General features: G+C 51.8%; 11 protein-coding genes across 11 annotated transcripts; 2 read left to right on the plus strand and 9 right to left on the minus strand.

The window, feature by feature from the left end:
- Positions 1-1,672: 1,672 nt before the first annotated feature.
- Positions 1,673-3,076, minus strand: BJY04DRAFT_80531 (uncharacterized protein). Its single transcript, XM_073721111.1, has 2 exons — positions 2,688-3,076; positions 1,673-2,642 (listed from the first exon to the last, which is right to left on the minus strand). Exons 1-2 carry the CDS (start codon positions 2,858-2,860, stop codon positions 1,841-1,843), a joined length of 975 nt encoding a protein of 324 aa, XP_073570173.1. The 5' UTR covers positions 2,861-3,076; the 3' UTR covers positions 1,673-1,840.
- A 639-nt stretch (positions 3,077-3,715) lies between these two features.
- BJY04DRAFT_219355 (transcription factor domain-containing protein) lies at positions 3,716-6,234 on the minus strand (the record flags this gene model as incomplete). The annotated part of the gene is made up of 9 exons (XM_073716572.1): positions 3,716-3,876; positions 3,931-4,140; positions 4,197-4,669; positions 4,720-4,875; positions 4,925-5,117; positions 5,163-5,684; positions 5,735-5,958; positions 6,010-6,116; positions 6,163-6,234. 9 exons carry the CDS (start codon positions 6,232-6,234, stop codon positions 3,716-3,718), a joined length of 2,118 nt encoding a protein of 705 aa, XP_073570174.1.
- Positions 6,235-6,527: 293 nt separating this feature from the next.
- On the minus strand, positions 6,528-6,983 carry BJY04DRAFT_219356 (nuclear transport factor 2 family protein; the record flags this gene model as incomplete). Its single annotated transcript, XM_073716573.1, has 1 exon — positions 6,528-6,983. One exon carries the CDS (start codon positions 6,981-6,983, stop codon positions 6,528-6,530), a length of 456 nt encoding a protein of 151 aa, XP_073570175.1.
- Positions 6,984-7,232: 249 nt separating this feature from the next.
- BJY04DRAFT_219357 (uncharacterized protein) lies at positions 7,233-7,760 on the minus strand (the record flags this gene model as incomplete). The annotated part of the gene is made up of 1 exon (XM_073716574.1): positions 7,233-7,760. The coding sequence occupies one exon, from the start codon at positions 7,758-7,760 to the stop codon at positions 7,233-7,235; it is 528 nt and encodes a 175-aa protein (XP_073570176.1).
- A 418-nt stretch (positions 7,761-8,178) lies between these two features.
- On the minus strand, positions 8,179-10,633 carry BJY04DRAFT_228641 (HET domain protein; the record flags this gene model as incomplete). The annotated part of the gene is made up of 2 exons (XM_073718887.1): positions 8,179-10,531; positions 10,608-10,633. The coding sequence occupies 2 exons, from the start codon at positions 10,631-10,633 to the stop codon at positions 8,179-8,181; spliced, it is 2,379 nt and encodes a 792-aa protein (XP_073570177.1).
- A 372-nt stretch (positions 10,634-11,005) lies between these two features.
- On the minus strand, positions 11,006-11,718 carry BJY04DRAFT_219359 (antibiotic biosynthesis monooxygenase family protein; the record flags this gene model as incomplete). The annotated part of the gene is made up of 2 exons (XM_073716575.1): positions 11,006-11,469; positions 11,553-11,718. The coding sequence occupies 2 exons, from the start codon at positions 11,716-11,718 to the stop codon at positions 11,006-11,008; spliced, it is 630 nt and encodes a 209-aa protein (XP_073570178.1).
- A 338-nt stretch (positions 11,719-12,056) lies between these two features.
- On the minus strand, positions 12,057-13,572 carry BJY04DRAFT_208172 (uncharacterized protein; the record flags this gene model as incomplete). Its single annotated transcript, XM_073713956.1, has 5 exons — positions 12,057-12,222; positions 12,277-12,592; positions 12,652-12,811; positions 12,923-12,979; positions 13,012-13,572. 5 exons carry the CDS (start codon positions 13,570-13,572, stop codon positions 12,057-12,059), a joined length of 1,260 nt encoding a protein of 419 aa, XP_073570179.1.
- A 1,901-nt stretch (positions 13,573-15,473) lies between these two features.
- BJY04DRAFT_219361 (uncharacterized protein) lies at positions 15,474-15,751 on the plus strand (the record flags this gene model as incomplete). Its single annotated transcript, XM_073716576.1, has 2 exons — positions 15,474-15,563; positions 15,614-15,751. The coding sequence occupies 2 exons, from the start codon at positions 15,474-15,476 to the stop codon at positions 15,749-15,751; spliced, it is 228 nt and encodes a 75-aa protein (XP_073570180.1).
- An 873-nt stretch (positions 15,752-16,624) lies between these two features.
- BJY04DRAFT_219362 (terpene synthase family protein) lies at positions 16,625-18,140 on the minus strand (the record flags this gene model as incomplete). Its single annotated transcript, XM_073716577.1, has 7 exons — positions 16,625-16,976; positions 17,037-17,126; positions 17,229-17,404; positions 17,468-17,634; positions 17,698-17,716; positions 17,776-17,902; positions 17,968-18,140. The coding sequence occupies 7 exons, from the start codon at positions 18,138-18,140 to the stop codon at positions 16,625-16,627; spliced, it is 1,104 nt and encodes a 367-aa protein (XP_073570181.1).
- A 406-nt stretch (positions 18,141-18,546) lies between these two features.
- BJY04DRAFT_219363 (cytochrome P450) lies at positions 18,547-20,503 on the plus strand (the record flags this gene model as incomplete). Its single annotated transcript, XM_073716578.1, has 7 exons — positions 18,547-18,820; positions 18,886-18,946; positions 18,994-19,255; positions 19,331-19,537; positions 19,596-19,910; positions 20,015-20,125; positions 20,183-20,503. 7 exons carry the CDS (start codon positions 18,547-18,549, stop codon positions 20,501-20,503), a joined length of 1,551 nt encoding a protein of 516 aa, XP_073570182.1.
- A 168-nt stretch (positions 20,504-20,671) lies between these two features.
- Positions 20,672-22,572, minus strand: BJY04DRAFT_228644 (MFS transporter; the record flags this gene model as incomplete). Its single annotated transcript, XM_073718888.1, has 4 exons — positions 20,672-21,900; positions 21,955-22,044; positions 22,087-22,200; positions 22,528-22,572. 4 exons carry the CDS (start codon positions 22,570-22,572, stop codon positions 20,728-20,730), a joined length of 1,422 nt encoding a protein of 473 aa, XP_073570183.1. The 3' UTR covers positions 20,672-20,727.
- Positions 22,573-23,664: the final 1,092 nt, after the last annotated feature.

Raw genomic sequence — 23,664 nt, forward strand, 5'->3', positions numbered from 1 at the left:
CATCCTTGCACTGAGTTATGCGAAGTACTGGGACAATTTCTGTCATCTGGGGCACAGATGTTCCTCGGCGTGGTATCTGCCGACCGTTTCTAGGAGAGCTGGGTTGGATGACCTTAGAGAACGCTTGTTCCAGGCAGGATACAGGTCGCCGAAAGGGTAGGGCCGGTACTAATGCACTGCCCCAGGAGAGCCCAGACTGTTATCATTTGGCATCACCTTGTGACCATCCGTAGAGGACTAGCGGTGACGTCGGACGCAAATCAGCCCGAGCCTGCTTCGTTCTCAACAGCTTTGATCCTTCGGTTTAAATCGACCTCTCTAAGTCTGCCAGCGCTGATGGTATCATGGTAAGGCAAATGTAGATTCCAACAATAAGGGACCAGACGCTGTCACTAGGTATAAGCGCAATGTCACAGTGGGAAGCATGAGTATCAGAGAATTTAAACCTTGTGGCGAGTTATTCTTCTAGAGTACTGCCAAACCGTCTAGGGCAACGGAGCATCAGCCCGACTAGCATCGGTCACCCAGCATCTGGCGGCGTACAATAGACAGGACGATACGATATGAATAAACGCAAGAGAAGGATTGACTCCGTTCGATGGTTGGAGGACCAGAAACGACATTGAGAGATCTCTCCGAACCGCGGACTGCACTGATATGCAGACCCTCGGCCACGCACCAGGTGAAGCCGTGGTGTCCTTTGCAATTAGATTACTTTCCCATCCTACCATCGATGACGATCTGTTTACAAGCACACTATACCACCTGGCTCAACAAACACGTTCGTGATGTACCGCTGATCACAGGCCGCAATGCAGAGAGGGCCAATACTTCGCCCCGATTCTCGACATATCCCAAGTCGGAGAACTCGTCATCATGGAATTTCGTCGCCTCTGCAGTACGGAGACCCAATCAATCGTCGCTATCCGTTCTGCCTATCACGAGAGGACAACACCAGCCTGGAATCTCTTGAAGCTGGCTAGTAGTGTAGCCCCCACGACGCGGCCATTTTACCGGCCTCAAGTCATTCAAGGTTATCAGATTAGCTATATGAAATCATTCAACTTGGTTCAGTCTCGCGGCGTAACGTCGCCGATCCGACGATCCTTGGGGGCCGAAAGCCATAGAGGGATCATGCTACAGACTAACTCGCGAAGGTGGACGCCGGTTCCCCACCTTGAAAAGCAGGAGCGCTTTTGGGTATAGTCTGCAGGACCGTATAGCGGGACGAGAAGGGGCCAAATATACAGAGTGGTGCGTCATTCATGGCTGATGGTTGCCAAAGTCGTGCCATCACCACGGCACGATTGTTATCCGGAGCTTGCCGTATGGAGAGATGCTCCGCGTCCTAGAGGGGTGTTCGTTTCATTTCCCATCTTCTGCAGGTACTGACTCTGAGGCGCAGGTGGAAGACGAGACGTAGACCCTTGGTTTCATCTGATACGCGTGCCGCGTGGGGGCCATCTTGCTCATGCATACGGGGTGACCGATTCGTTGTCGATCCTAGTTTCCTGCATCCTGAGGAATGTTCTTCGTGGGGTCTAAGGCGATGCAAGTTTAATGTGCTGTTTAGCGATCTTAACGTGATCTTACCGAGAAGGTTGCTGTCGCTTGCATCTTTAGCGCTTAGTCTACTATCATCAATTACACTACCCGGCTGTTTGTACAAGTTCTAGCTAAATATATTTCGGAAAGAGAATTCATATATACATTAATCAAGCACGATACCTGCAGTGAAGACTCGACTATAGTACTGATGGCAGAGCGTATATACAAGAGTAGGTGGATGTTCCACATCATCCACGGAGAATGTCGGTCGCAAGCGCCATGGCGAATGCATTTAAGATCGCCAGTCACGGACCCTAGCGTAAGGGTTCTCAATAGCGCGGCGCTGGAGCTCCTCAGTACCGGTCAGGTGCTGGGTCTCGGCATCGAAGCAAGTCGTGGTACCGTTGTTGGATTCGTCGCAGAAGGGGTACTTGATCTTAGCCCCCATGTCGCAGAAGACCCTCTCGCCGGTGTGGGCAAAGTCAGGGCCCATTGAGGTCTCGGAGTCGCAGAGACGGTTGGCCGAGTGTTGTTTGTTGTCGCTGATCACGAGCTGGGAGGCGGTCCAGGGGGCACGAACCTCACGGCGGGCGCGCATGCGGCGGTCGTTCTGCTCTCGGCGCTGCTTGCCTGGGACCCAGAAGTTGACGACACTGGGGTCCTGCTCGGTACGGAAGCCAAAGTCGATATCATTGCAGATGTTGGCAGGGTCGGTGTTAGCCTCGTCGAATTCTTTGGCAGCGAATCGAGGCCAGCGGACTTGGAAGCCGGTCTTGGGTTGGTCACCGTTGGCATCGATCCAGAAACACTTGGGCATGTAGGACTGGTCGGTGTCGGTCCACATGTTGCTTTCAAACCAGGTACCACCACACGCCTCGCCATAGTCACCAGACACGGCGAACTTGTTGCCTCCTGATGCCTCTGACCAGCTCACAGTCGCCCAGGCAATGCAGATCGCATCGTTGTTTGCGGAGAACAAAGAGTACACACCCTGGTTCTCGTGGTCAATCTCAATGGTCCCGACGCTACCGTCATCAACGTGCCCTGGATCGGCAACCATGCCCTTGAACTCCCCGAAATTGTTGAAGACGCGCCTTCCAGGGATTAGCAAGATCGGATTCGGGGGTGATCTAACTTACACGTCTGGAAGATCTCCACCAGCGTCAGTGGTGCCTCCAGGCTCCCCGTCAAGAGCAATGGCGAGCTTAATGGTGGAACCAGGCTCGGTCGTATCCTTGAAGTTGCTGATTCCAAAGTTGACGATACCGAGGATTCCGGAGACGACTCCGATAGCTTGGATGATTTCAGCCATTGCGGATGGAGATGGGGACGGAGAGTAGAAGAGCTGGTAAAAGAATGCCGGATGCTTGAGAGAGTGGTTGGTTGTAGTCAGTACATGGCAGGCATAGTGAGAGGCTTATATAGACGTGATCGCCATGATGGTTATCTCCTGAAGGACCTTGTGCACCACAGTGGTCCCTTTACCGAGTATAGTCCATAGCAGCCATTGACATCACGAAACTTGGCGTTTGGAGTCCCTCGCAGCAAAATGTAACGTACTCCGTGGTCCTTTGGGGCCAAAAACAACATGTGCGGCAACCTAAGGCGCCAGCCAGTTCCTCCGCCCACTGCAAGGAAGATCTGCGGACCGTTGCACGATTCAGGCTTGTTTCCGCCCCTCTTGGCTGGTATATCTCGACTGTCATTTGCTCATTCCTCCTCCACTGGGGCGCACGCGACTCAGTCTAGTCTGATCGCCGTGATCGGAGCGATGGTTGAGCACCGGTGACCGAAGCTATCCCCGCCGTGCAAAGTCGGCTAAGGCACGCCGTCAGCGCCACAGGCAATGATCGACTGATCACAGTGCCGTACTGTTTCCACCATACCCCCTTGCCTGCTCCGTCTTCATCAACTCCAAACATCAACAGCAGTCGGGCGCGTCCAATACAGTTTCTAGAAGCATTTGAAACATTTTGTAGACTCCTTTCACTTTGCGCCCACATTGGCTTGGTTGAGGGTGGGGTGTAAATACCCTGTCTCCGACCTCCAAGGTTGCATTCATCTGATGCCGGCCCCTGTGGATCATGATGGCGCTCTTGAATCCTTTAGCAACGAACTCGACAATTGGGCTAACTCAATGCATGCATTGCGCTATCACGCTTGATGGCTACATGCTCTGGTTCGACAGAAACCCATCCGTTACATCGAATAACTCGTGCGTCATGAAGGTAAAGTCCGTGAAGGAAGCATCCTGGTCGAGAACACCTAGAGTGGAATAGTCTGGCAGCAACTGCGGGTTCGACGAAGATGGGATGTGAGCAGTGGATTCTACAGCGCGATTAGCATAAATTCTCGGTAACCGCGCGACGCGAGGGACTATACCGATAATATCCCATACCTCGGCCAGCCGGTCCAAACATTGACAGCACTTCTGAATGGTACCATTTTCCTCATCTAGTTGGTGAAGGGCGTCGATACAACCGAGGAAGGAATGCTTCAGCGACGATAGGGAATGCGGGGGCGGAATAGCGACCAGCGTGGATCGAGCAGCCAAGAGAAAGACAGCAAAAACGGCCAAGGCGGCATCAAATGCTACATCACTTGTCAGTGGGCCTGTAGTAGTGAATAGCAAGCGGGCCAGGGCATACTATAGTATAGAGTAAACCACCAAACACCTAGTAGCCCGTATGGTAGGCGTTGAGACCCCACTACGCCCCGAACTGTATTGATGATTTCTGTCGCTGACTCCAAAGTAATTTGGATTGTGCTCCTGCTGATATCTTGCAGCGCCAACGTCTCTTGATTCTGCTCATCATGGTCGCCTATTGTGTCGCATAACCGGCCAAGTACGACTCGATGAACCAAGATGCGAAGGTTGTGAAAGCGCAGAGTGAGTACAAGACGAAATCGGTCAATGGTGGCATTCTTTCCAAGCTGAGAGGGGACATTACTTGCACTTATCAGGGCCATGTGTGCAGGGAGCTCACGGGGCCATTCCTGCAACAAGTGTCGCATACGTAGGATACGGGAGATCAGCTCATAATTTGCAATTCTTTCCTCGCTTCCAAGGTTTCCATCATAGAGAAGATCAACTGCCTGTCCTAGAATGGAGTATAGACGACTGTGCTATGTCGTTAGCCAGTAATATCCCTATTGGATATGAGGGCTCACATTGTAGCATTGAAGAAGTCTGTGCTGTAGCGACAACGTTGACGGGCCTCCACCTGCCTTGCACGTGGCTCGATCAGGTCAAAGTACACTGGAGGTTCAAGACGAGAGTAGTGCTCCGGAATTGACGCAGGCCTTCCAAATGCCGTGCTCAAGGTACTGGGTAAACCGGTAAGCTTTCATACCCAGCGTGTCGTTGTCCACGTACCGATCGAGCACGATGCACCCAAACCACGTCCGTTTTCGAATCTCCCTTTCCACTGCAGGAAAACGCTTAGATGATTCAGCCGAGTGAAGACCGAGCTGCAGGGCAACTTTCACTGCCAGTCCATGTGTTGTCCACGCTTCAATGGAAGACCGGGTTCCTTGCTTATACTGGCTGACCAGTAGCAGATACTGCACTATTCCGAGTTAACGACATATCGGCCAAGGTTGGGCGAGCTCACCAATCTCCAGGCTCGTCCCTCTGATTATGTACTCCGCGCAGAGTCCATTGGCTCGACGGTAATACGCATGCGATTGAGCTTCCCGGTCGTCTTTCTCGCCTGCATCTGACTCGGATGTCTGTGTGGCTAGAGCGAGAACCATGTTCAAAAGACCCAGCCAGGTGCGACGCGTGGTGGATCGATTATCTTTCAAGCGAGTATAGGTCTCCCGAAACGTTTCCTCATGGAGGTAAGGGTAGAGTAGGCCTGTGTTTGCAAAGTAACGATCGATCAGGGCAGTGGTCTCCAAATCGGGTGGGAGATAGAAGATGGAATTGGCGCACAGTCCCTTCTGGGTTCCGGAGGTAGCCGGGCAGGGAGCTACTGGCTGAAGAACGGGCGAGGTTGGAGGAGAAACTTGGGCGACATGAATGTCAAGCATTGGAGGAGCATGACTGGTCACTAGTACCTCGCCACGGTTGCGCGATAAGCGTTTCAAGGCGCGAGACAGGTCCGAAGCAAATGCGATGTTCGAGGATGGGCCTACGGCCAGCTGAGCAAGAGAAGAGAGACTAGAGAATGGAAGTGCGTACCAAAGTATGCGCGATCCTCCTCGTTGCCGAAGACGAAATGACCCATGCCATCAGTGGCGTCATCCGAGCCGCTGAACCTCTGGGCAGGACCGTCGTAAGGGGTATCGAAATTTGGGATCATCCGATGGTGTGGTTCGTCAACCTCAGTCCTCGATCTTTTCGCGGTGGTTTCGCGGAGCAGAGACTCTACCTGGTTTAGGCGGTCCTCGAGGGCCAGAAGCTGCCTAGGAAGGGTTCGATAAGAGGTTGGTGTAATAGAGGTATATCTTCCTTACACATTTCCGGCCCTTAGGGGGGGCTCGTGGGTGGTCCCGACCGAGGGGTACTGGCATGCCAGGCCGAGTTCGCTGCATCTGCTGCATTCCGGCCGCCCACCGCTGCACTGGGGTGTTGTCAGTAAGATTCAGGAATAGTAGAAGAGACCATACGCGAGACTTTCTGCTTCGACATGTAAGACAGGCGGCGATGACCCTGCGACGTTTTCGATGCAGCTGCTCCATGATGGAATTGAAGTGAAAGGAGAAGAGAGGAGGAGGAGGAGGGGGGAGGAGCTCCCGCGGAAGCTGCCGACGATGCCGACCGAACGCTAGTCACGTGCTCATATCAGTAGGTATAACTCAGCTACGGAGTAGTTATACTGCGCATGTTCCCATCTTATGAGTCTCCGCTGAATTCTTCTTCAATTTCCTCAGAGTTGAGACATATTGTGCAATGCTTTATCTACTACAAGTGCTGTTGCCTTGTCGAGAAAGCAAGGCCGGGACAGATATATATAATGGGAACAACCCGATGATCAAGCAGTATAATCAAACCCCACAGCCCTGTTGACAGCAGCAACATCCCAATAGAATGGCCTCATCTCAGTAATAACACCTCCATCCAAATCAATCCTCATAACCTGACAGAACGGAAAGTCCAGTTCCTGTCCCGTTGCTCGAACGCGGAGATGCACGTTTGACAACACCACAATCCGATCTGACCCAGGCCGTTCAAACACCTCGGGATTCTGTACATCCACCACATCGAAGTAGTGCGCCATGCGGGTTGTCCACTCTTGAAACCCATCAGGGCCAATGTAGGTACCGGCGTAGGGGAGGGCGGGGGTTTGCTCGAGGCGAATGGTGGGTGATAGGGTCGCTGCAATGCCGGAGAAGTCGCGACGAGTAGGAGGAGCGGACATGTACTCCGTTTCGGCTGTGTAAAAGGCGTCGATCACGGAGCGCGCGGTGATCTTGGAGGAGTGGGACATGCTGAAGATCAGGAGAGTAGAATATGAGACTGAACGAGCAATAAGTCAGAAAACTGATGAGTCCCGTATTATATTTGTTGACCGTCGGCATCGTCGGCTCCCTTCCGACGGAAACCCAAATGCTTTGGCTTTACATCAGCCACGGTGTAAGCCTAACGTTGCTGACGAATATATGTTCTGCGAGATTATATACACAAAAGACTGTTTGTTCGAGCTTGTCAACCACCACGTCCATCGTCACTGTACCACTCACAACCCGTCCGCCAGCATGGCATTGATGAGCTGTACATGCCGGTCACCATTTACCTCGCTCCATTCGTCATTGTAGTTCAGCCCATAGGGCCAAATGTGACCGCCACCGCAGTTGATGATGGCATCCGGGCCATCCCACGATTGGAGCAATGCAGATGCGCTAGGCCAGTCGTTGGCCGCGCATCGCTCGTTGAATGCTGCCGTCTGACCAATTCCGAGGGTGTGCGAGATCTCGTGGAGAGCAGTGCGCTCGTTCAGATATGTGCGATCGGTGCCGAACCGAATGGTGCCGTCGTAGCTGGCTTCTGCCGTTGGCACACCGGGGACATAATAGACGTAGAGCGTCTTGCTGGCGTCGCCTAGTCGAGCATGGCGGGCCACTGCGGCGGTTAGAGCAGCCTCAATTAATGCGTAGGCGTCTGCTTGGTCGGCGGTTGGATTTGCGGCTTTCTCCAAGGACCAGGTTAATGCTGCCGAAGCGGTTGAGATTGCAGAGAGCACCGTCGCAATGGTGGAGAGGTGCATGGTGGCTGTTAACGGGGGAGAGTACAAGAGAATTTGGTTTCACACAGGATTTCTGGGGGTCTGAGCAGGGCTCATCGCTGTTCATATGGCTAGAGATCAGCGCTGAGGGGTAGCTCGGGCGTGTCAAGTATACAACCACCCGCGACATGCTTGAAACAGTCGGCGATAATGAAGTCCACCACTCTTAAGCGAGAGCCAAGGCTTGCATGTCAATCCCCAGAGATTTGCACAGATGGCGGAGAGGAGTGGTGCTCTTAAAGAGCCCACTGCTTCGATAAACAAGATGGTGGAACAGATGTTACTGGCTTTACGCTACCTATCAAACCAACGCAGGCAAGGTAATAGTTCAACCTTATGAGTTTATCCATACTGCTAAGAGCTAGTCTTAATCACGGCGTCAAAGCCGCCACCGCTTGCTCTAGACTATCAGAATCTCTTCCAGACTAAATTCCGGCAGCTGAAACTTGGTATCCCACTCGTGAACAAACTGCCACTCCCATTTTTCCCCATCACTTGATGACACGACAACCAACAAGGGCCCTTGCGCTTCCCCTTGGTATGCGAATGGCCGCGGAGGGGCAACCGCCCCCGTCCCCCCTCTATCTCGAAGGGCCGGTTGAAGAAGTGCAACCCAGCGGTGCTTTTTGAGGAGAGTCCCGATGACTGTCCGGAGATGAACCCGCCAGGCGAGATCGATCTTGTCATTCGCACTCGCATTGTACACTCGATAGTAGGCCGCATTTCCGGAATAGCTTTGCAACGAGAACCACAGTGGAAGGGTTCTTGAACGCCGTATCCGACACACCAGCCATTCTGCTTTCAGACCTTCAGAGGTAATGCTACCAGCCACGCTATTTTGTCCATCAAACGCCGGGTATTGCTTTTCATCTGGGGTACTGGCTGCTGAGGGAAGGACGTTCGGCCGGGCAGGCGCCCAGCTAAAGCCGGGAGACTGGATCCGGGGAGCACCAGACACCAGGAATCCGGTCGCCAATGACTGTCCAACAGTGCACGCCCAAAAGTCCGCAGCTTTCTTCGTCACCTTGCTTGAGGCGCAGACCAGGCTCCAAATCACGATCAGATCTCTTTCCTTGGTGACATGCCGATGGTTCAGGAGACAAGTCGCCTGTTCGGTGCTGACCGGCTCGTCCAGCTGCAGTTGACTTAGTTGATATTGGGTCGGAGTATAATGATGTATAGCCAAGCAGGCTGATACAAGTGAAAGATTGCTGCGCGCAGTAACATCAGTCAGGACATCCATGAGGGAGATCACCCGGTTATTTTTGCAGAGAATATGCAGCTTCGTCCGGCCACGCATTCCCTCGAGAAGTGTCCATCCTCGCACATTCCAGTCGCACACGACTATGGTTGCCAGAATCGCTTCCTCTGCCTGTAGCGTTAACGGATGGATATCAATTTCCATCAGATCGCGATCGACCAGCAAGGTGACCTTGCTCCGAATGAAGTTGTCGTTGATCTGACCGATCGCTTCGTCGCGCAGGTCGTCATCGGTAGGAATGCACGGTGAATCCATCCAGTATGAGGTGCAGCCAAGTGATTGTGCAATCATCGTGTATCTTCGATGAAGACATATATTGAATCCCGTCTCCGGTCGGCCTCCTTGACCGTGGCTCCATACATGAGAGACTGCCATGTTATTCTCTGTCAGAGTACAGTACCGAAGATGGCGGTCATCCGTCTTCTCCCAGTCGATTGCTCTGGCACCTTTGGTTTGCATATACGACGCCTCATCCCACGTCAGAAAGCTGCAAGTTTCCCGGGCGCATCCTGAGTCATGAGCGGATTGGACTTGCACATCATCCGACTCGAAGCGTTGGCAGTTACCAGGCGCCTTTCCATCGCACACCCTTCCCCGACGGTCGGACCCTACATCACGATTGCAACGAGCAGTGCGGGTGCCGAAGTGACGCTCATAGATCTCGAACAGTGCCCTGAAGTCCTGGGGGACGGAGCTGAGATCGGATCGAAGCAGCTCAAAAGCCCACTTGCACATGTATTCTGGTCGCAATTGCTCCACAGTCTCGCGAGCTGGCATGACGGTCGGGATTTGTCGTGAGATTAACCGATTGTGTCGCTCAAATGAGTAGCCAATGCTTAGTTGTCTGGATGCATCGTACCAGAGCTGCAGCATGACTATCTGGTGCCAGGCAGCCCATAGGAACGCTTGCAATATGAAGCACGCACGTTTATCCTCAGCAGTGGCCGACACCTGAAACAATTCTGACGCGGTGTCCAGCAGTCGTGCAATTGTATCCGCATAGTCACTGGTCAGTCCAAACGCGGTCTGTGGCTCCATTGATAGGAATAGCGCAATGCGGACGATGTTTGTGCTCGGCTTGGAGAAGACTCGAAGCTTGCCCCAGTCCTGTTCCGGCAGGTTCAAACCATTATCTCCAGTCTCCAGCTTTAGTTCTGGAGGGTGCAAGGGGAGACGAGACAACAGCGCACAGGCCCCATCAACAATCGCATCCACAGCAATCGCCCTCTGTGCGGTCTGGAAGTTGCAGGTGAGCAGGGTCGAGAAAACGGCGTCCATGTTCTCCAGATCACCACCCTGAATAGCTTGATTGCACCACTCTACCATTTCTGATCTGATCGCAGGCGCACTAAGCAGCTGGTAGTCACCCGCGTGTCCTGTCTCTCCAAAATCCCGGAATTTCATCTCGATTGGGCGCATCCCAGAACTGTCTGTCAGATGGTGTGTGCTTTGGTCAAGGATTGCAAGGACATCCGTTCTTTCCAGTGCCCAACTGGGCTGGATGGGTGTAGATGCCATTGGTGTGTATGTGGCTGACAAGGTCGAAAACGAGTCTGAAGAGGGGTAACTTACGAGGCCAGATTTTCACCGGCATTGCGGCTGAGGAAAACAGATTCATCCTTCCCCTGATTGGCTGGTTGAGTTCGTCGGCTGTTATCTATCGAAATCAGGGCAGACTTAAGGTATAGACGCAGCTGGGGCTGATATTCCGGCTTATGGATCAGGCAGGTGAAGCAATAGTCCACGGACGAAGTACATCACACGCGGATCGAGATTCTAGACAGCTGCGCACATCAACAACAATACACTATGTATCTAATGGCCATCTCATTGGGCTTATTTTTGTTCTTCAGTCACTCGGTGTCGCCCTGGGCATGTACGCAAAATAGGACCCAGGGTTGATATTCTATTGTCTGACAGATTCATGATACAAACATAATGGAGCAAGATCAAACATCAAACGTCGCTAGGGCTCGGTGAAGGTGACATAATGCCATTCAATCTCATTAGTCTTCCCTTCACCCTTGATCAGGTGCAGGTTACTCTGGATCACATCCGACTCCTTCGCCTGAACGTGCAAATCGATAGAGGCCCATGCCAGGAGAACAAAAAGTCCTCTGCCTTTCGGATCGCTTCCATCAGCAGATATATTCTCAACGACGTCAGCGTGGAGAAACCCGAGACCTCCTCTGAATGAGCCAAGTAGCTTGAGGAAGATTTCGGCTTCGTAGGAGTAGTCCTCCGGCACCGAGAAGAACGTAGCCACTTCAACAATAGGGGCTTCCAAGATCTCTTCCAGTGCAATGGGGTCGAAATAGACGTGGAAGCTCATCGGTGCACCAGCGAGTACCGGTCTGAGGGCCGCTTCAGCGGCAGTGGAGTCAGAATCGGATTGCTTGAATCTTTCGTGGTAGGAGATGTCATCCCAGCCTTGATAGTCGTGATTAGCCTGTGTATCTTCCATTCAGGGATGGGCCTAATATGCAGTGTGATGCAAGAACTCCAAGATGTACCAATGATTAGCTGGACTTTATTCATCTCTTGCACCCAGCGACCCCATTTCAGATACTGGAATCCTTGCTGCCTGGATAGTATCGCTTTGAGACGCTTGATGGCTTGCTCAAGGTTCTCGTCGGGTTGTACGGGGATTGTGACAACTTCAGTAACTGGACGAGGCATTGTGATTCGCGTGAATCTAGATGATGTGGGTGTTGTATGGAATAAATATGCCCCAAACTTGTCAAGCTGGATACGATCGTGGGAATATAGATAGATTGCTCAGCAATTACTAATACCTGATTAATGTCTTCGGTGCATTGGCCTACGGAGCAACAAGCTGCCTGCAGGGATGCTTGGTGTTCACTTTACTTTCCCTCGCAGTGACTGATGTTGGGTAATAGTCTAGTATCCGTGAGTGCAAGAGTGAATACAGTGACTGTGTGGATAGTAGGTGCTTGACTATATTTCTGCACGGCATGGAACATATTAGGCCAGTCCTAAAGGCTATTCTCTTGACATCAAGGCTCTTCTTCCTCGCCCGCTCTTTTCATCTTGAGCTTTTCGATCCACTCCAGGGTGTATTCATCAGGATCCCAAGAGAGTTGCCATGTGTCCCTGTCTCTAACCATCTGACTCACCCATTCCTCCATGAGCTCTTTTACTTCGTGCTCTAGGAGATGGAGTCTCCGCCGCCATGTATCGCAGCTATTACTGTCTTCATTGGTCGATCCGAAGAACCGCCGGTCAATCCTCTTCCAATATATCGCGTCGAAGGGAAAATTATTTCGCGCAGCGTACATGATCCAAAAGTCTCCGGTTCGCCAACTGTCTAGCATGCGAAAAGATAACCGTTCGCTTTCTCGTAGTAGCTTCTTCTGAATTAATTCGTCTTCGCATCTCTGCATTGCTGACAGGAATACCCGGAGAGCTTTCTTATACTCAATACACCAGTCATCAAGGCCTCCAGGCCAGTCCTCTGGCTTTCTGAGAAGCAACCACCAAGGTGGTGCATAAGAGAACTCAGCTGGAGCAGAGTATGAGAACTCCCAGTCCACTACCCCCGCGATGTGTCCATATTAGTCGACTAGAACGTTTTCCGACCGAAAATTACACACCACAATGGAAACGGGCCATCATCATGGTGTATCCACTGCTTTCTTTGCTCTTGGTCTCGGACGATCTTTCGGAAGAGAAATCGAGCCACAAATCTGCGCCTGAAGTGATCCGCCAATTGTTCTGGATTGATTGCTAATGGAACATTCGCCTCCTTTCTCTGGTATCTCGGGTGTTGAAGGTATAATTCGGCCAGCATTTCGAAGTACGAAGATGCTTTTTCTTAGGTGGTGGTAGGTAGTTCCGATCGTGGTAGCGTCCCGAGTTGCACAATCTCGTTCATGGAGTAGGATAGAGGTCGATGCAGCACGTCCCAGATATCATTTTCCTTTTTGGCAATGGATCCTATGCGACTTAGACGAGTTTAGACAGTGAAAGGACGATCCTAGCCAGGTCCCCATAGAGAGACTGCAGTCTGGCGGGCTCGAGGTCTGGATTGAGTACTGGCTGTTGCCCTCCTGGGCGATTTGGCCGTTCAAGGAAATCAGCCATACTGTGCGTGTGTCGGATGTAGATCATGATGATGAAAGGTCCCAGGTTTGATGGGCTCTCCTTTGCATCGGCAAAGCGCGTAATAGAAGGCACCGGGATCGGAATTGTGGATGAAGTCTTGTCCAAGATAAACTTCATGACAGAGACCTCATTCCGGACCTTTTCCTTAGGGAGCATGACAGCGTCGGGTACTGGGAACCGTATAATAGCACCGCTGTCGTTGGCGAACTCCATCTTGAAGCAGATATTAAAGCCGCCGGTGCTGAGGAACCCGAAGGCGGTCCAGTCTAGATCTTTGAGTTGTTTAGAGAGGATGACTCCGATGTCATTGTAGATGTCACCATCCGTGCGAAGAAGCTCGGGCCAATCCTGCCAGATCTGGGTCCTTATGGCCCAAGCCACATCGTCGTAGGGCTTACAACTGCTCATCTTCGGGGAGGGATGATTCGAGGAGACGAGGAAGCGGGTCTTGGAGATCATAAAATACGGGATGCTGCTGATGGGGGTGGAGGCAAGTCGAGCTCCTCAAGGCAGGCAGTGTTGACTTGGAATCACAGACAACTGCTAGGAGTTTGCTCGCCGCTTTATCCTCTTATTGTGCAGGGTAGGAAACATCACCACTCTCCGAGATTTGACCCTGTTAGACTTCGTGCCAATCTGATAACCCCTCAGCCTCCAGTCGATCAAACTCTTAATTCGCCTGTGCAAGGCCTTCCAGATCGCTTTAGTCTTGTCTGGATGGAAGAGGATCTGGCCAATCAGGTTGCAGATCAGGCTTAAGAAGCCTCCGACGTCGGGGATGAGCTCTGATGCCAATGCGAGCACGGAGAAGACATATCGATAGACCGCGTGAGAATCTTTGATATCCAGCTGCACGGCGCCGGCTACGGCCTTGGACATCCTGAGGAGCACCTCGTTGATTAAAGCAGAATATACCACCATTCCAACGATTGCTGAAGGGCTTTGTGGATGCAGGAAATATAGAATAAACTGGGCAGTGGTCTGGCCTTTAGCATAAAGCTTCCGGTTACACTAAGGGTGTCATTGATTTCACTGTGTAGGTCATGGCATGCATAGCGTTGTCAGCTGCTCGCCAATGGCTGGGATCTCCAAGAGAAACTGTACACGAATGGAGTGAGCTCGTATTGGTTTTCCATAGCGAGAGTTGTCAGTATCCTCGGCCACCGAAGGGGGGGAGCTTTGTACTACAATGTGGCGATCCTTGATCATGCCATTCCAGTTCGGTGTTTCTTAAAGGGAACATTCCGCACAACAGATAGGATACAGTGCACCTCCCAGCTTTTTCTGCCCTTCTTAAGTACTAGAGGAATGGACATCTTAACCATGCTGTGTACGCAAGTTTTGAACTAACTCGGTAGCGAGACAAGTGGAGTAGCCTAGGCCATGGATTCTTCAGGACGAAGGGACCAGTCTTGGAATCCCAGCCAATCGCTTATTTAGATCGGGCCTAGTCAGGGATTTGGGAACCGAAAGTGAGCCATTTATGGTGGAGTTTGGAAAGGATGACACTGGTAATCCGGTCAACTGAGGCCAATTGCCGTGACCTTCACGTCCTCTGGATACTTAGTCTCAGGACGCGAGGTCCAGGGAGAGTATGATCTTAGCGCCAAGGTTCTCACTCTGGGCCTTTCACTATTTGTCCTTGGATTGGCGATCGGACCTGCAATATGGGGACCGCTCGTACGCGTAGGCATTGGGTAGATGTATGAGGTGGGTTTTCCTTTTGGGACGATACGGAGATATGCCCAGATTTACTGAAAAGGCCAAACCTCTTGTTCATACGCTCGCCCTACAGATCCTTCCTAGCGGTCGATCGTGGAAAGCCCTAAGTCCCCGAGTTATCCACCAGCCAGAAGCTACCCCTGGATGATGCCTTTTGAAGCTAACCTGATGCTATACCAATCCCCCCCGTGATACGAGATTACAACACGAGCATGATAATAGCCCTTCCGCTCTTAAAGCGGTTTAGGTATATTTGGCATACAGCCTTGGTATAGAATATACGAGGTTTCCTGTCAACTTTGTTGAGTAACCGGACCCCGTTGCATGCCTATTCCGTGGATCCTGCCCTTGATACGAAAACAACCAGCTGGCTACTTGGAGATGACCTCGCTGATTTTCACCCATCCTGGTACGGACCGTCTATCCGTGAAGATAGATGAGATACTGTGGGGAACTAAAGGTATAAGTAAACCCATCAGTCCCAATGGCATCTGAAGTAGAATCCAGAGATCCACAAGTCCAACACAACACTCAACGTCGAATCCGAGCTACAAGAGAGATATTCCAAGATGAAGTTCACTCTCATCATGGCCCTCGCCCTGGCAGCCGTGGCCATTGCCTCCCCTGCCGCTGATCCCGACCTTGCCAAGCGTACGCATATCACTGATACTGTCCATGTAATGAGATGATATCTGAAGATGTACTGACACTCACGAATGAGAAATAGGCGACTGTGCTGCTTCTTGTCGGGCAATGGCCAGTAGATCCTGCGCTCAGAGCTGCGGGACCGTCCACACCTGCAGGGTCGAGTGTAGCCGCGCAAAGGCTGCAGACTGCATTCGAAATCTATGCTAGCTCCACATAGCTAGCCCCCAACCTGAGAACGAGTGTGCGGGGTAGTATGCCTGTTCAGACGGGGACATTCTATGGTGTTGGGGAGGAGGATGTCTGGTGGACAGGTCACTGTGAAGTTGTCAAATCTGTCGATCTTACCGGGGACAAGCAAGGACGGGGTTAATGGGGTAGATGGATATGCGACTGTAAATAGCTCAGATCTGGCCGACCCTCTTTGCAGAGATCAGAACTCAATCATACCTCTCTGCCAATCAATGTCAGGATGATGTCCTTGCCTTCGCTGTTTAGTCTCTCCACTCTCGTCGATTCATTCGCTGGTCAGTCTCAGCCGTGAGAGACCTATGCCTTTACACTGAACATGATGCTACGATATAAAATGTGACGATTTCTACCGCGTGAAGGATGGTGTTTCCTGACCTCGGAAGTCTGCTATCGGAGGTACCCTAAATTCATTCCCGACCCAGGTTAGGTGTGGTTCGTGGCCGGCGAGCTCGTTTATCACTGGAACCAGTCCAATGCAGCGTTCTTCATAAGCCATCTGCTGTATGCGGAATGTTTTCCCAGATAGGAGCAAGTACCTAATCCTACTAGTCAACGCTTAACGATGCGCGGATAATATGAGTCTTCCGGAACGTCTCACCAATGTTCGAAAGAGGTCAGCAATGGCATACGTGAAGCTCTTGAACTCCGACAATGCTGTCGACCGCAGACAAGAAATGCATGTTGCGCGCGGCGCCTCCTGTGTATAGCACGAAGCCAACTACCAGTTTCTAAATTCATGGTTGAATACTACAAATAGCGGATTCTCTGTTATAATCGGTGCTTAGTGAGATACTACGATACTGATCTTTATTCCGCGCAAACTGCTATCACCACTAATAGCCTACTGGAGGTCTGAGAGGTCAAGGACTCTCGTCTGTTGGAGCCGATATCCCTCACTAGCTCCAAGGTACCTCTCGGTCTGGAAGCTCCAAAGCAAGTCCCCAAGGGGAAAGCTATGACAGGCTTCAATATATCGCAGTACCTTGCGGTCCACTGCTGAACCCCACACAGGCATATCTGCCAGCGCGGTGTACCACCGGCGGTAGCATTCGTCCTGAAGTTTCCCAGCACGATCCATAGCTTGCTGGGTCGAGTAGCCGTTTTGCTTCAGGACGGTGATGTAGTTATGCTCGATACCAGATTTGACGTCTTTCTTGTAGGAGACGATATCGTTGTGGCTAGCGAGCGACCGCCTATTGTCAGCACGTGGATCGTTCTTGAGTTATTTCTAGGAGACATGGGCTGTCACTCACATCCAGGCCAGATCGCAGCCCACAGCTATACATTCCTGGACTGATGGATGCCCAAAGGCCTCTTGCGGAAGGTCGACTCCGTGAGCGTAGCTAGAATCGGTTGATTGTTGTCAGACAGTTACCTTGGGGCCTCCAATCGGAAAATGGAAGGATAAACCAAGAGATGAAACATAAAGAACATGGTCAACATACGCAATCAGGCTGATGCAAGGATAGCCACCAACCGTCCGCCTCCGCATTCGGATATAGTCCTCTTCGGTCCTCGTGGCGCTCTCACCATCCCGTGTCGCTTCAACCTGGTGGAGGAGGCCGTCGAGATATCGCCGGTGGGTAAATTTAAATTGAATCTGTACGTCTGGAGAGGCACGCTGCGCGGGGTGTAACATGTCAGAATACGCGCATATTGTGTGATGTGCTAGCAGGAAGCATACCTTTTGTACTCTATCCCAAATAGTATGGAACAGATATCGCAAGGGGTGTTGGTCCCTGTCCGGACAATCGTTTCCTTCCTCCAATATGGCCAGGGTCTGTGTTATTTCATGCTGTGCGGCGGATGGATCGCGGTCGAGCTGGCCTTCATCGAAATCTAGAATGTAAACTGCTGCGTCAGCAGGATACAGATATATATTTTTTTGGTACCCTTGGAGGTTGCAACACTGACGATCATCAAAGTAGAAAATCTACCCAACCGACTTGATTGTTAGCCTGGAAGTAGAACGGAACAGAACAGCGCATATACCCAGTTTAACCAGTCTACCATCGTTCTCAGTGCCTCTGCATCGGCATGCGGTGCCATTGCGGACGCGCAAAAGCAGAAGTCTGCCTTGTGGTTTCGCTCTGCCTCATGCTTGTCCATCTTCAAATACCTACAGCAAGGGGATGCGTTGCTTAGCATAGTTTTGCTCCTCAAATGCAGTAGGCCAGGACATACTCGGCGATAAAAGAGTCCGCAGCGGCTTTGACCTTGAAGTGATGTGGGTTCACTGTGGCCTCCGCAGACATGATGGAGCTGAACATATCCGGAACACGGACCGCCTTCTCATGATGGCAGGGAGCAGGACCTTTCCTGCTTTGATTCACGCTGTCCACTGCTGAAGGAGACATAATGGCTGGTTGAAATATCAAATTGAGTAGTAGGTCGAGAGTAGATCAAGCGCCGTCACGAAGGACTGTAAGCAGGGCCAAATAAAGCGAGGAGTATAAGGCCCCGGGGCAGGTGCAAGTGAGACCGGGCAAATACCCTATTTAAAAGTCCCCTTGCTCTGATCTGACCGACCTGTACCAGGAAAAGGCCGATGCGCCGCCTGCAACCCATTTGGAGGGCTTCAGCTTATTCGGAACATTTCCTTTTTGGGAAGTGGAGTAAATGATGGATCCCCAACAGGGCGATCACCGACGTTTATTGTAACCGTCTTTGCCAGACAGTACTTCTATACCCGTGTAGTCCATCAGCCAGGCCCGTGGGAGCAAGAGCGCAAAAACGCGAGAGCCAAGCTTACCCTAAACAGCCATGTCGACTAATGCCTTTGTTATAGCGCAAACCCTCCCATGGCCGTGGACAGTCACGACCGTCTCGGGGAGGATTGCCCTCCTGTGTCAAACGGCCTTGATAGGACTAGGGACCTATTACTTTGGTCTGGTCGTCTATCGGCTTTTGCTTCACCCTCTCCGTGGTGTGCCTGGGCCCAAGCTGGCGGCTGCTACAAGCTGGTATGAATTCTACGAGGACGTTGTCCTAGATGGGCACTACCTCAAGAGCTACCCTCGACTGCATGAAAAATATGGTACCAAACATCCTGCTCCTGATTTCTTCCAAGCGGAAACTCAGAGCTAACGGAACGATTGACAGGCCCTATCGTCCGTATGAGCCCGACGAGGGTCCACATCAACGACCCGGCATTCTACCACATGTAAGCAACTGACAAGGCCATATACAATGGAGATTAATGCACATCAGGGTCTACTCCACCGGAACAAAGTATCTGAAAGAGCCAGCCATGTTCAGATTCGCCGGAAACCTGGATGCACTTCCTTTCATCATCGACCCTGCGGCCCACAAGAAGCGCCGCGGCATCGTGAATCCCATGTTCAGTCCTCGAGCAGTGCAGGACTTCTCGCCGTTTGCTCTGCAAATCATCAAAAGTGCACTCGCCAAGGTGCAGGAAGCACACGATATGGATCGACCTCTGAGCCTCCAGAAGCTTGAGTCAAGTTTTGCAGTACACCTTCCCTGACACCCTCTTTTGCCCATCTAGTTAAAGCGGAAACCTTAGCTAATATGGTCTCCAATGTAGACGGACATCATAATGAAGCTGTGCTTCGGCAAGGTGATGAACTGCACGCAGGGGACCAAGGAAACCGCATCCCTGATCAAGTCGATGACAACCCTGTCGCGCAACTTCGCGCTGATCAAGCACTTCCCATTCCTTGGGACAACGTTGCAATCATTTCCCAGTCGGGCGCTGGCCCTTATTCTTCCGGGGTTCGTCGAGTTTCGGACGGTGAGTTTCATCCTTCACCCCCTCGTCAATGCAGGACATTCTAATGGTACCACTTCAGCAATGTGCCGTGTGGGTGGAAGAAGTCCGCAAGAGGCACCGGAATGGTATATATAGCGACGAAACAGGCCGTCAAACCGTCTTCGACGCCATCCTCGATGCCGACCCCCAGCGCTCAACTCAGGGGCTAGTCGATGAGGCGTTTTCCCTTGTCATCGGCGGCACGGAGACTACGGTCACAACGATCACATATGGTGTCTGGTGTTTGTTGAAGAATCCAAAGTGTCTAGCGCGACTACTTGCGGAGCTCAGCACAGTTGAGACGAACCACGATGGGTTGATGGAGTATCGGAACCTGGCTAATTTACCGTATTTGGTGAGTTACCTACCATTCCTCCGAACATGGCACTCCCTGGCCCTATGACTTTCGTGGAATTGGACACCTGCACGCTGCTGACCTCCTTCTCCTTGAACCATTAGACTGCCGTAATCCACGAAACCCTACGCATCTCATCACCCGCGCCTGGGATCCTCACGCGCATTGTGCCGTCCGGGGGGGTAAAGTATGGTGAACATTTCCTACCTGCTGGGGTATGTATCTCAACAATCAATGCAAAGATGTGAGGGAAATACTGACATTGCTTTTAGACATCCGTCTCAACCGCCCAGCGCATGATCCACTACGACCCAGCCCTCTTTCCAGACCCGGAGGCCTTTATGCCAGAGCGTTGGCTGGACGATAAAAGTGTCAAGACTTCCAAGGCCAACCTCGTTCCGTTCAGCAAGGGCCCGCGGATGTGTGTGGGGATGAATCTCTCCTACATGGAGGCGTATTTGTTCCTGGGGAATCTGTTCCGAATGTTTGACATGAGTTTGCACAATGCGCAGGGGGAATCGTTGAGGTGGAAGGATTATATCGCAATGCATCTGGAGGATGATGTGACTATCCGGGTGAAGGGACGGAGGTGAGCTGGCTACATTGGTATGGTAGTTACTAGAGAAGGTCTGATCGAGGCATGCGTACCTTTCAGCAATGGTGACTCCTGATCGGACGGCAGAGCGCATTTCATCTCAAAATACTGGTTTCCCATCATCTACTTGATCCCAGATCGTTGCCAAAGTTTGAATCGTTTGAAGTAGTGTAACTTCGGAATGAAGCATTGCACAGCCATACAACCCGTGATATACCTACCCTACAAGTTGGGGATCTCAAACCTCCTTCTCAGATATTCTCCCCACCTCATAATTGCAAGGCTAATCGGTATGGTCCCAATCGCAATGAAGCCCAGAAGGCTATTCCCCCAGCCAAGACCGAGGTTCTCAAATAACGGCAGCCCGGCCATCGGCAACAATGCGCCGGCAATAGATCGCACAACGGTATTCGTCGCAATGGCCGAGGCGGCGTAGACTGTGAACCCGTCGACTAGATACATTTGGATACACATGAAGATGACCATGTTTCCTATGCCGATGGGGACATGGGAGATGACTGCTACAATCCAGTGGATCTTGTACTCCGCCATCCAGCCGTATACAAAAAGCGACAGCGGAATGAGGATGCTGCCGATGGGAAGCGTCAAGAGGCGATGCTCGGGTTCGATGTTACAGTGGATGTCGAACCTCGACTCATGATTCCTGTTGCGGGCAACTCCGGCGGCATTCCTACGAATCACCTTGTCACTTGTGATGCTCGTATACGCAATTTCGACGATGCTACCGATGCCCAGACCCAGATATGCTAGGCCAGCGGTCCCCGTGGTAAACCCATAGGTTTCTTGAAACACAGTGGGAATGGTCGTGAACATGAGATACAGGTATCCGTACGAAATCGCCACGTATACGGAGGCAATGGCAACGATAGGCGAGCGGAAGAGCATCTTCGTCGGGCGGATGATGCTGCGCTTGAAATGGTCTTGTGGTGTACGTCCCGAGTCTAGCTTGGATCGCAGCAATGGATTCCCCGTCTGCCGTCGGAGTCGCGCATCCTTCTGCTTGAGCACAACAGGTGCGTAAGTCTCGGACAATACGAATCCCATTAGGATGGCCAAAACAGACCCTGCAATGGCTAGAAGCCAAAAGTTCCAGCGCCACCCGGCAGCGTCAGTAATGAACCCACCTGCAACTGGGCCGATGATGGGTCCCAGCAGGGGGCCAATGCTGTAGGCCGCCAGGGCTTTGCCACGGTGTTCCTGAGCGACCATGTCGGTGATCGACCCGCCGCCGTTGGTGACAGCTGCGCAGCCGGATGCTCCAGAGCAAAAGCGAATCACGATAAGGCCGTTGAGTGTGGGAGCAACGGCCGATCCAATCGCAAACGCTACGAAGCCGATGTTGCAGAAGTGGTAGACAACAACACGGCCATAAATCTCGGAAAAGGGCGTCATCAGTAAAGGCCCGAAGGCTCAGCCTAACAGGTAAACGGAGACTACAAAGGAAGCGATGGTCAACGAGTGTGAATAAAATTCGAGCATGGCACTGGGAGCACCAGCGGCGAAGACCGCTGAGGAAAGCTCGTTAGTCGTTGAGCAGGAGCAAGTGGACGAGGGTCATACATAACCAAGCGGGGTGATGAAGGTCATTGCGCTGATGGCACCACAATTGAGGACCTTCTTCCAGGTTTGCCAGTTGTACGGATTCTCTGGGTCATCCGGACTATCCCACCAGACCTAATTCACCTCGCCGGCAGTTGGGGACTGTGTATTCATCATTACGGGCAATTGTATAGAGGCGAAGTGCCGATAATGCATCTCGACTATCCAAGGTGATAATCCGAGTGATATTTGTGCGGCGACTCTGGATCTGTTAGGAAGGTGGTTTGGAATTCCTCCTTAGGGAGCCCACGCTTACTGCCGGGCCAGAGATAACGGCATGTTCCACTATGCATGAACATGTGGTCCAACCGGAGACTTGCCGGATTGAGAAAACGATGTATCTCAATTCGTCCACGTACATAACAAGCGGCGCAATCCTCCCTTTGCAGAATAGCATCTTACTACGTACCAGGGGTGGCCAGTAGGGCTACCAGCCTCGAGTACCATATAGAGTCTTCAACCTAAGGCCTTCTATGTGTCATAGTATTCCAAACGAGTGATCTCTTGTTTATTCTCTGAATGTAGGTTTGCCAGTTGAGCTTTCATATCAAACACCGTGATCTTCATAGTATGCTAGATTGCCTGTGCGCCATGGTAGCGATGGGGTATTCAATCTGTTGATCGGCCGGGCGGATTGGAGGGTTCGGGCTGTTGTGATGCTGATTGCATTGCATGTGCGACATGGGCTTGCTGTCGTAAGAGAAACGAGGCGGCCAAAGAGGGTCGGTACAGAGGGGGTAAGCAAGGAGGCGCCAACTGGACTATTGACGCGTCCATACTGGCAATGCTTGCACGAGGATTATCGCGGTGCATACGATTGCCAGGAGAGGCGGGAGGTAGCATCCTCTCACGATGCCGGCGTTGCTTGTAGTAAAGAGACCCTGAAACCCTCGTCGCCGTGCAGTGAACATTGCGGCTCCCAGACCCAGCTTGTGCAATTCACCGAGGACAAGTCGTGTATATCCAGTAGGGATAATATGGTCAGTCCACTGTCTGAAAGAGCCGGACATTTTTTACCACTCTTGGTCCGCATAGTTATAGATGGCATTTTGGCCATTGTCGGTATATTTCCCTTTCAAGCCACAGTGACCGCCGCACCTCCTGGCCGAAAGGGGTCTGGGCAATTTTCAGGGGACCTTAGCAGTCTGCTGAAACAATCGGCTTTTTACCAAAGATGGCAACGAATGTGTGAGAGCCAGGTAGAACGGGATTTTGGATCGGACTGAGAAGGCTGGTAACTAATTAGTAACTCTGATCATGCTATCAGTCATCACTCCTGTTACCTCGATGTAGAGCTGGACCCATTCCACTATCAAGGGCTTTCCTAAAAGCCATGAGCGCCACTGAATCCTGGTAAAATGCTTACACCGTGGGACTCGGCACCTGGCTGGGCGCTGCATGATAAAGCAACCTCACCTCCATATTAGTCCACTTACGCCGCCTACATGTGTGAGAGATAAGCTGAGCCTCAATGCCGAGCCACAATCCAGCGCCAGTTGTTTGTTGTATGTTCGGCCATGGTTGCAATCACGACATCCC

Source organism: Aspergillus karnatakaensis (genome assembly GCF_047715665.1).
Source record: "Aspergillus karnatakaensis strain CBS 102800 unplaced genomic scaffold BJY04scaffold_31, whole genome shotgun sequence".
NCBI lineage: Eukaryota > Fungi > Ascomycota > Eurotiomycetes > Eurotiales > Aspergillaceae > Aspergillus > Aspergillus karnatakaensis.